The sequence below is a fragment of the Alosa sapidissima genome, chromosome 4, assembly GCF_018492685.1.
Source record: "Alosa sapidissima isolate fAloSap1 chromosome 4, fAloSap1.pri, whole genome shotgun sequence".
Taxonomy (NCBI): domain Eukaryota; kingdom Metazoa; phylum Chordata; class Actinopteri; order Clupeiformes; family Clupeidae; genus Alosa; species Alosa sapidissima.
The window spans coordinates 1,058,033-1,069,285 of NC_055960.1; the positions used below are offsets into that span (position 1 = coordinate 1,058,033).

The 11,253-nt window shown below is 41.4% G+C and overlaps 1 protein-coding gene across 1 annotated transcript in view; it reads right to left on the bottom strand.

The window, feature by feature from the left end:
- dock3 (dedicator of cytokinesis 3) overlaps positions 1–11,253 on the bottom strand; it is a 576,384-nt gene that overhangs the window by 521,939 nt on the left and 43,192 nt on the right. The window contains exon 2 of the mRNA XM_042088883.1: positions 326–409. Coding sequence (XP_041944817.1) covers positions 326–409 — 84 coding nt within the window. The remainder of the gene's footprint in view (positions 1–325; positions 410–11,253) is intronic.

Here is an 11,253-nt window from a genome sequence, read left to right on the forward strand (position 1 = left end):
CGAGACTTATCGAAATAAGCCAGGTTTGGCCTTTAGCGAGGTTGATGGAATACCCCCCAGGCTGTTTTATTTTTAATTTTTTTACCATTTTTAGAGCCTGGGCTGTCAACAGAGACCCCGCTATTTTACAGAGTATTCAGGAGACCGGCAGCTAGCGGATCGTGAGGAGATGTTTGCTGTATGTGACAAAAAATATGTTAGCTTAGAAAAAGCATAACATCACTTAGAGCACCTTTAATCGCAAAGCATTTTCATACTCTACCCCTGTAAACAGCCAGAGAATTTGTGATTTAGATACAAACAGAGATGTTTGGGCAAAACTTACCTTCACACTTCTCTAGAATCTGCACAGTTTCACCAATCTCAAGTGTCAGGCCATGTGAAACACATCCCCGGAAGCTGCATATCACTGGACAAAGACATTAAGACAGCATCAGACAAAGAAATGCAGAGACTGCAAACAGCATTCATCTCTAAATCATAGACTCATAGATCACCAAGAGCCAATTCTGAATTTGAACATCTTTCTGTGAAGACATCATACCATAAAGGATTGGGACTAAAAGACAATCAAAACTGCTGAAAAATGTTTTAAAGAAAATCTGAGGCACTTCATGGTCATTATCTGTTTAAAAAGCCTTTAATTTCACATAGCTATTCTTTTAAAACATGCCCACACGATACCAATACATTGACTTTGATACCAGTTCCTGAATGACACTGGTTTGAATACTTTGTAATGATAATTATAGAAAGGAATAATTCAAAAGAATAATTTGAATTTACGGTACGGGTACATGAATTATCATTAATTCATAATTTATGTATTACTTAATTCCTTAATATCTCATGAATCATCAGATATTTACATGAGTTCATATTCTGTCATTTGTGACCTCATACATGAACAACACATCAACTAACAACCAACAGATTCAAAAGATTCAGGGGCAGACTCGCCCTAAAGTTAGCTATTTCAACAACAACCAACGGATTCAAAAGATTCAGGGGCAGACTCGCCCTAAAGTTAGCCATTTCAACAACAACCAACGGATTCAAAAGATTCAGGGGCAGACTCGCCCTAAAGTTAGCCATTCTGCTAGACTGTCAGACTTGTTTCGGCAAAGCTAATGTAGTGGGGATACATGTATTCAAAACATTGAATAAACTGTTGGGGGTGGGGCTGTTTTCCCTTCGTTTGTGCCCTTCATTTATACGCAAACGGAGAATATACCTCTGAAAACGATTCTTTCTAAAAACTCTGGCCAGAGTTGAGATTTTGGAAAACTTTGTTTGCTAGTTTGCATGTAAACTGAGAAAAACTGAGCTTTAGGCAGCTGACGTCACAGTATGTGCCAGAACTTGCAACTGCGCCAAAAGTGCGACCTATGATTACATTTTCATTTGGCTAAGTTGATCATGGAAGCATTCAGAGTAACAGTCTGTTGATGCAAACCCTTTTCGTCTGTTTGCATTTGTAAATACAGTTCAAAAGAGACAGAGGAAGTGATTCATAGCTGTTGTTGCTATTTTCGGGATTCTGATTGGCCGTGGGCTTGAGCTTCTCGTTACACTGCCACCTACAGGGTTGGCATGCTCTTGATGGCATATAGACACGGGTTAGAGTAAACGAAAACTTTTCTGAAACCGACAGGTGTGCACGATGTTATTTTTGAAAGAGGGGGTGAAATGAAAGAGAGGGTGAAATGTCCGTTTATGAAAATAGCTGGCCACATGTAAATGTAGCCTGAGACGTTCCTCCACAGGTGCTGCTAATAATGGGGAACGATCAGCAGCATACTATAGATTGGTGGCTGGAGTGGATAAAAGCTGATGGGTTCCTTCAACTTGTGCATTCCCAACAGGCGCCCGACACGAGTCCACACGCTGCTGTGTGCTCAAGAAAGCCGAAACTTCGGAACTACATCGTCTCTGACTGCCTACCTCAGAAGTCAGCCGACCATCCTCCTAGACACAACGGGACCATGAACGATTTAATCAACGCACTCGAGTCATCACAGCTAAGGAAAGTAATCCCACCATTACTTTGAGAGTGAGTGGGTTTTACCCCGGGGCCAAAATAGACAAGAAGTCTATTTTATGCAAATGCTGAGCGATGCGACAAAGCGACTGCCAATCGGAGTGACGTGACATTCGTTGCTTGAAAGTTAACTTGAAAGCTTTATCCAAGATGGCAGAGCTAACACATAAAAGGCAGTATTTCTACAAGTTCTAACAAGTTCAGGGTTTGTGGCCTTATATTTTGCAATATGAATATATTCAGAAATATGAACTTTTTAAATCTAAAAAGTCAGGTTTTGTAACCAAAAAATACATCTGTCACAAAATCATGTGCAAGCTATCAGCCACCTAGCACATAGAAATCGGTAGCCATAAATCACCCACGAAACACAGCCTTGTTTACAGCCCACTCAACGGCAAGTTGGTGGAGTTGTCGCTGGCTTTTGTAGCTAATGTGACTGTAGGGTCAGTGAGGGCCGAGGATACTGAGCAACTGACGTGCAGCAGCGGCTGGGCCTTGAGTGGTGTTGGACTGTTAATTCCTCCCCTGTGTGGGCGACTGGGTATTTCACTAGGCAGGGTCGGCCTGTGGCTAGATTATTAAGTCGGGCTGCTCGTTAGATTCTATCATTTTATAACGGTGGGTTTGGTGAAACACAATCCTTTGTGCAAACAGTGCCTTAATGTAGTAGCCTAGCATCCTGCATATTAGTTGTGTGTCACTCTTGGTTTGACCTGTTGTGCTGTGTCACCCAGTACTTTAGTTGTCACTTTAAGAATTATGGTTATGTTGCCCTTCTCACAATAGCATGAACATGTGTGATGTGACTTATGCCACAAACGTGTGAATTGCTGTGTTAACAGGTCTATCTGCTTTAGGGCTCTATCTTGCACTCCAACGCAATTGGCTTTGTGCAAGTCGCTTTGTGGGCGGATCTTGGGCGCTGTTGCAATTTTACCGGCGGATAATGACTGTTGCGCCCGACACAAATCTAAAATGGGGTGGTCTGTAGTAGCTACATTACTCATGGGTGTGGTTTGGGCGTAACGTGCAATAAACCAATCAGGGCGTCATCTCACATTCCCTTTAACAACAGACAATGCAGATCTTCTGTCAGATAAGCTCTCCTATCCCATGCTGCTGCTGGGGCATTTGGGTTAAATGGCATCGGCATGCAGTTCAACATCACGTCTCATTAAGTCCTCTAATATTTCCTAATTTATGTCATCAACACATCCGTGATTCATGGAAATGTGTATGCTAGATTTATACCTATTTTTTTCACATCGGACACCACACTGATTTCCCTCATGTAGCAATATTTGTCCTTGTAATTATGTATGGTTTGGAGAAATGAGAACTGCGTCGTATAGATAAGAGGAGCAAAGTGCATTGCGCAACACAGGCGCCCAAGCAAGCGCTCCTGCAGGTGTAAGCTACGGCTGTACCTTACCATCAGGCAACTCAACAACGAGAAACAGTTTCCAAGTTGACCTAACTTTCCAACTCTGCACAGTATCCCATTAACTGCATAACAGTAGGCTATTTACAATATTTTATGTAAAGTAGAGTTTGTAAACACGTTATCATCAACTTCATGCACGTACAACTTTTGTTTGAGCAGGACAGAGAATAACAATGAATGGCCAAGGCTATTTGCTGCTTTCTTTTACTATCTATGGTTGCTGGTTAACAGCACATAATATGCTGATTTAAGCTAATTCACAAACTCAAGACTTCAAGACCATCATGGATATAAAACATTTTTTGAAAACAACGAAAGGATGGAGGGAACATGGCAAAGCTTGGAGTTATTTCAGATGGGCTACAACAAGGTAGGCAAAATTGCGGTGCTTGTCAAAACCTTAGCGCAGCTGGAATAATGCTTATAGGCTGATGTTAAAGCGCACATGATGTTTAAAGCCATAGACAATGGTAAATTGGAACAAAACTAAAGGTAACTTCAGCCTTTATAGGGCTGTATAAAGTTGTCCAAATTAATGGGTCGTAATTAGGCGTTGTTGTTGTGAAGATATTGCATGTAGATGTACTATATACAGTGGGTCCCAGTTAAGTTTGGACGGGTTCCTTCAGGAATCACGCACCCCATTTTCTCAGCAGAAATGGCACAAACTGCAGTTGACACAAGCAACCACAAGGTGTCACTTTGGAGTTCTGCCACTACTATTTCTGATGCGACTTGACTTACTGCTTCCATGATGCAGTTTCCAAGTCAGTAGAACAATCAGAGAAAGCTGAGCCATTACCAAACATATATGATAATACAATAGCATGAGTTTATATATCTTATACCCTATTTGTCACGGTTACTTATAGATTTGATAGTGTAACGATAAGCGCATGAGACTTTCAGCGGGGGCACGGGAACTTAACCCTCTAGGCGCCACAGTCGACTTTAGTCGACAAGATGCGGTACTGAATAAAACGGCCGATTTAGTCAAATAGGGTGTCATATTTCGTTCGACCTCCACTCCACTAGATGGCAGACAAGTCATACGTCATCCCTGAGTCGAAAAAAAGTTATGCTTTAAACAAAACTTTCGCGCTACAGCTGCAGTGAATCAGTGCGTGCAATACCGGAGCTAGTGTGCGTGTGAGCTACTTTATCAGAGCGATATTGTCAACGTCAGCGAGTATTTGCATTAGATTATCGTCTAATGGCATCAAAAAAGTTTACCTGAAATGAAGTGTTGGGTCTTCTATTCGCGGACCCTGATTCTGAAGGGGAATATCTGCCTTCAGAAAATGACGGTGATTCGTTTAGTGAGGCTTCAGATGCATCCCTGCCTTGTAATGATGCAGCTGGACAAAGTGAGAGTTTACTCCATAGTTTGTATGGATAGGGATAGGGAGTCATTATCTCTACAGCAAAAGGCCTGCTACATAAAAAAAAAAAAATGTCAGCCATTTATTAGTAATGATTTACACTGTTGATTTGCTATCTATTTCCCTGATCATTTAGGACATACACTATGTGTTCCTTTTTGTGTGTTCATGTCCTTGTGATGTGTGTGTCTTTGTCAGCTAAGGAAAAAAAAACAAAAAAACATCAACAAAAACAACAAAAAGAAAAAAAATACTAACATTGTCTCTTGTCTTGTCATCTCACTCCTGATCTGTGCCAATTGCCGTGGCAAATGAGCTTTTGAACTAAACAGGTCTTATCTACTTGTGTTTGTGTGTCTGAATAATATATATGTGCCCCATACATGGAATCAGAGTGCCTACTGTATGTAGTAAATGGAAAATCTCTACAGCAAAAGGCCAGTCTACCGCTACATGCATTTGGTTTGTTTCTGCCATTTATTAGTAATGATTTACACAGTTTGTTCACTACTTACTATTTACCTGAGCATTCAGTATTGTGCAATATAGCATACAGAAGGTGAGGGACATTTTGAGGGGGAAGAAGTGGTGCATTTTATCATTCAAACATGCGACTTTTCATGAAAATTCTATAATCCAAGATGGCCGCCACCATATGACGTCATAATATGCAAATTAGATATAAACATTTAATCTCTACATAAACTTTGGGTCATCCTTAATATTTCTCTATTTTACAGAAAGTCTCTATCTCTTATCACTTTTAAGATATAGCCTTTTGAAATGAAGATGTCAAAATTGATCGTTTCGGAAAAAAACCTCTGGCGCCTAAAGGGTTAAATTGATCACGGTAGTTTAAGCTTACACTTGACAAAACATTCTAATATGAAAATGTAGATGCAATTGTTGTAAGATGGTGCAGCTCCTTTAAGAAAGCATCGTGTGCAGGGATGGAGAAAGAGAAAGCGAGAGGGGATATGTGTGCTGTTGAGACTAGAGCAGTCATATTCAAAATAATGCAAAAAATAAATCCGCAGATAAAACCAATTATCCTCATTCATTGCAACCGCAGCATGCCTGCTTGCCGACGTTCAAACGAAAAAGATATCAAAGCACCCTTTGCGTTTGAATGTAGCACGATTATTTTTTAAACAGCTAGACAAATGATTTAGCTAATTTGATTATAGTCTGTACACCAGCAATTGTTGAACATTTACCTGTACAAGTACATTGATAGTAGCCCAGCCTAACAAGCATGTTGCATGTTGTAGGCCTACTGTAGAAATTTCACTTAAATTGCAACCACAACATGCCTGCTTGCCGACGTTCAAACGACAACGAAAAAGATATCAAAGCAACAAGAGGGTTGAGTCTGAATGACACGACTCATATTGCTCCTCATAACCATCTATAAAAAAGTGTTTTTTTCTTTTCTTTTTGAGCATGTCCGAATCCCAGGACATAACGCACTGGACCTTATAATAGGCTCTAGATATAATTCCAAAGGGGGCAGATAGGGGCCTACTGCACTTAAAACTTAAAAAGATTGAACGAAGCTTCCCGAAATTTGAAATTGCGATCAGTGACTGGCATCGGGTGAACGAAGCTTTTCGAAGTTGAACAGGCTATTAAAAACTATTTGCGCACCTCAATGTCACAGGAGAGACTGGGCTCTCCCTTCTATTAATTGAAAAAGACGTTATGCTACCTGCAAACTGGCCTATGATTTCATTGCTGAGTTTGCAGCAAGATATGGCGAGTCAGTGTCATTTATTTGTCCAATGTTAGCCTACAGACCAGTTTCCATAGTGCACTTACCAACAGTTTGAATGTCGTGTGTGTTTCTGCTCATTGACAAATACCGTTCAGCACAATGTGTTCGCCTTTGTTACACTATTTGGTTTCGTGATGTAGCCTATGATAAACACCATATGGCCAAATATGTGACTCAGCTAATGTTATAGGCTATACAATTTCCCCTCTTACAGACAAGCTGGTGTAGCTTATTAGACTAGGCTACTATTAAAATGCACCGACGGTAGCCATGGCTATGTGTAAAGTAAGCTATCACATGATTTCATGCACGTAAGTTCATGCATCTGTCAAGTTCGTACAGGGCCTCGCACCCCCTTGCGACGGCCCTGCAGCTCCTCCTAAGACAGCGAGGAAAAAGTTAAAATACGCGATAAACCCGGGAAAAGTTGACAGGTTTGTTTCGGTCCCGGTGATTATTGTGAAATTGTGCAAACAGCCTTTTCAAGGCATTTCAAGGAAGGAGTCGTAGCATGCAAGCTCCCAAATTGACCCAGTAGCCTACAGAAGGCATCAATAGCCTAAATTGTTGGGACTGGGGAGGGTCATGCGTTTTTTCTCAATCACTTTGGAATGTCATAAAAAATTTCTTGCTGGCGAGGGAGGGTCTTTTTGACTAACGCTCCCAAAACTCCTCCGGTAGCCCCTGAACAGTCCCTAATTGATTATAGCCTGTAGGCCTACACCAGCAATTGTTGAACATTTACCTGTACAGTAGAGTGCGGATCGGGCCGCAAATTTCTGTCCGAACCCGGCCCGCGTCCGACAGAGTTGCGTCCGAACCCGACCCGAACCCGACAGGCATTTTCATTTTTATGTCCGAACCCGACCCGAGCCCGACGCAGATGATGCCCTTAGTTATTCCCATGCTAGTGATTAAACGTTCCCGTTTGTGGATAGCCTGTCTTTTTAGCCCATTAAACGGAACACACTACAAATTGTCTACAGAATCAGATGAGCGTGCATGCACGCAGGTCACACACAGCGCACATTAACACAAGAGGCCCAAGCAAGCATAGCCTATTGAAATAGAATTCTTGTCTTACCATTGACGGAAAGTCTTAAAAATGAACTGCAACAGTCGTTGAAACTACAGTGCCTCTGTCACTGATCCATATGCAGCATCGACGTTAATTGGGGCAACTCGAGGAAATCCTCATCCAGTTGAACGAGACGACCTTATAGCCTACCGGTAGCCTATGTCAGTATGCAACGCAAATAATCTTAAAATCTCCTTAAAATCGCTAACAACTTTTTTTAACGTCACCCAAGACTGTGCTTATGTGCATGCGTAATGTGCATAACCATTTGTTTATGTAGTCGTGACAACGCGTGTGCATTTCAGGCGGCATGCCTGAAGTGCGTTGTCACGATAAACAAATCTTGCACACAGGAAGAAAGCTTTTAGGTCTTTTTTACGTTTTACTTTATTCTCAAAAAACAAACGTTTGCATCATGTAAAGCAGACCTGTTGGTTACCCAACATAATAAGGAATTTAAATGTAAAGCTTCCAATGCATATCGCCTACATGTGTCCGAACCCGACTACAATTTCTAAATATTTGTCCGAACCCGACCCGTCGGGACCCGTTGGGCTTGGGTCGGGTAGCCACACTCTACTGTAAAGGACATTGACAGTAGCCCAGCCTAACAAGCAGATGTTGCAAAAGACATCAAAAGACGCAATTAATCAGAAATAAATAATGTAATCTGCATCGCTTTATTTAACAAACTGCAAGCAACAAGAGGGTTGAGTTCGCTGTGAGGCCAAACCCAAGAGCAGAGCCTATCTGTTAAGGCACTCGATAGGCTATAACGAGCTGTGTGCGCCTGGAAAGACAATAGAAGATGCTTTCTGAATAGCACAGCGAAGACGGCTCTGGTCATCCCATACCCTCCCCCCACTTCCTGTAGCCTACCATTATGACTTGTTGCCGTTTTGGGACATTAAGCTTTTTCACGTTAAGCCCCCCTCCCCCACCCCGTTCTTTCACAAGCAGTGGGGGAGCGCGGGGCACAAAGTAACACTTTTTGGTAGACAAAGGAGGGTTCTCCGCGCTTCTGTCGTTTGGCCACAATCCGGTGCAACCAGGCCAGGACAGATATTTTAGAGCAGGGGTGTCAAACTCATTTTCATAGAGGGCCACATCATTGAATTTATAGGTTACTGAGGGCCACATAATCGGTGAACATGTGCATGGTGCAACCATGAAATCGGTATTGCAGTAGGCTATGGCTTATTCAAAATTGGTGTGAAATAATGGTCCGCACTTTAAAACAGTGTGGCTGAAATAAAAAACAAAAAGCCTACAACAGTAACATTTTCAAATGCAACTTCTAGGCCTACAGTATTAGTTAACAACTGATCAATATGCATTCATGGACTGACATTGATGAGAATAAACTGCAGTCAATAATGTGCATAACAATGTCCATAACACATATCACCACTAAAATTAACTGTGGCTAAGAAAGGTACTGTGTGTGTGTGTGTGTGTGTGTGTGAGAGAGAGAGAGAGAGAGAGAGAGCGCTATGGTACGTACACCCACCCACCCCCACCCCCGCAAAAACAAATTTACGCGTGTACAATATTTGTCCGTTTCCCGGTTTTAGGTCCGTGCATTGCAAAAAAAGTAGCCTACATAGCATAACAATATCCACATGCAATAATACAACAACAACGTCTACGATGACCTATTCATTTGGACAAATTGATACAGCCCTATAGCTAAAGTTACCTAGTTAGAAAGTTAGTTTTGTTCTAGCGTACCGTGACGTCTGGCTTTAAACAGCTGTAATATAACCTTCTGACAAGCACACCAATTGCCTACCTTGTTCTTGCCCATCTGGAATAACTCCTCTAGCTTTAGTGCCTCCATCCTTTCTGTTTTCGTTGTTTAAACTTGTGATATCCATAACTAGTGAACTAGCCCAACATTGTGTGCTGATAACCATATATAGATAGCCGAGTAAAAGAAAACAACAAGTAGCCTTGCCTGCGTGCGTATTCTGTCTCCTGCTCAAACAAAATGTGTTCGCGTCAATTTTGATAACGTTCACCAACTTTACGCGATAGAAAATTGTTAATAGCCTGATGGCATGCAGCTAATGGGATACTGTGCATAGTTGGGAAGGTATGTTTAGACAATTTGGTGTGATACACATTACACACACACAAGGGAAGTTTTCTCTCGTTGTTGAGGGACTGACGTGCGGGCCGTTCAAAATCATCGCCCGCATATGGCCGTACATGGTCCGCGGGCCGTATGTTTCACACCCCTGTTTTAGAGAGGAGAGACACCGGTGCAGCTCAGATGTCTTCTTAATTTTCTTTATTCTTTAGTAAAAGGTGCAGAACATTATTAAACTTTGACTAACGTTTCGATGTGTCGATGTTTTTGAGCTGCACCGGCGTTCTCTCTAACACTTTTTGGCTTTGGATAAATATTTCTAAAATCATTTGAGTTTCACTAGTCACATGTTTTAACAAGCAACACTTGTTATTGAACTAATAACAGACGTGTGTCGAAAATTGACTTTATTTTCCATAGCCTACGGAGAAATAACATATGCAGAGTCTAACCCAGGTCAATCTTGCCAAAAAAGCCCTCAAACCTGAAAACACATGAGGCAAAAGTGCAAAAAATCACAAAACTAACTAAACTAACACGCGCATATTTTTGTATTGCAATCATTGTAGCCTACAGTTGTAACAGCGCGTAACAGTCGTTTTATGCGCTCATTATAAAGAACGTTTAACGTGTCCTAAAAACAGCTATCAATTAATCACCAAACGTCTTATAAACGCCAGGAGCAACACCTTGCAAAAAATTATAACAATAGGCCTATGCCTTTATATGGCTCTGCTCCTGCTTAGATTCAAACTCAGAACTGCCTGAAAGTTGCAGACCTGTTCTGGAAATACGTGCATTAACCCAACTCGACCGTCAGACAACGCTATCTGCTTCAGTAGGCCTATTGGGTAGGAATGTAGCCTACACTGGTTGCTGTGGCACAGTCTTGAGTGACCGAATTCGTTTTCCTTTGTCATATGAATGCTGTCATTTTGTTAACATTACTGTTTAGGAGATGCTGTAGGCAAAGTCTATATTTCAACCTCGTTAGTATAGTAAAAAAAATCAGGGGCCGGTTCCCCAAAACGTTCTTATCGCTAAGTAGTTCTTAACCAATTCCTTAACCTCTCTCTTAATGTTATGGCACGATTCCCGACACGTTCATACGCTAAGTATATCTTCTGTAAGTCACACGTTTGTAAGGTTGGTCTAGACCATTCGTAAGCTCTTTCTTAGCGTTGTTTGAGCTCAAGACAATAGTCGCCGCCACTGTGCAGCAGACTTTAGAAATCAGCGCAGCGCAGTAAGTCAAACTATGGTACAGTATGTTGACAATGTTGTGGCTCAATGATGATTTTATGTTATGGACATTTTAAGACTAATAATAAAATATGTTCGCAATGGATACAGGCCTATGTTTACTTTATTTGCTATCAGAACTAATGTTGTGGTAATTAGCCTAGGCTATTTCGTAATGTCATTAAAGCGTTCAAATT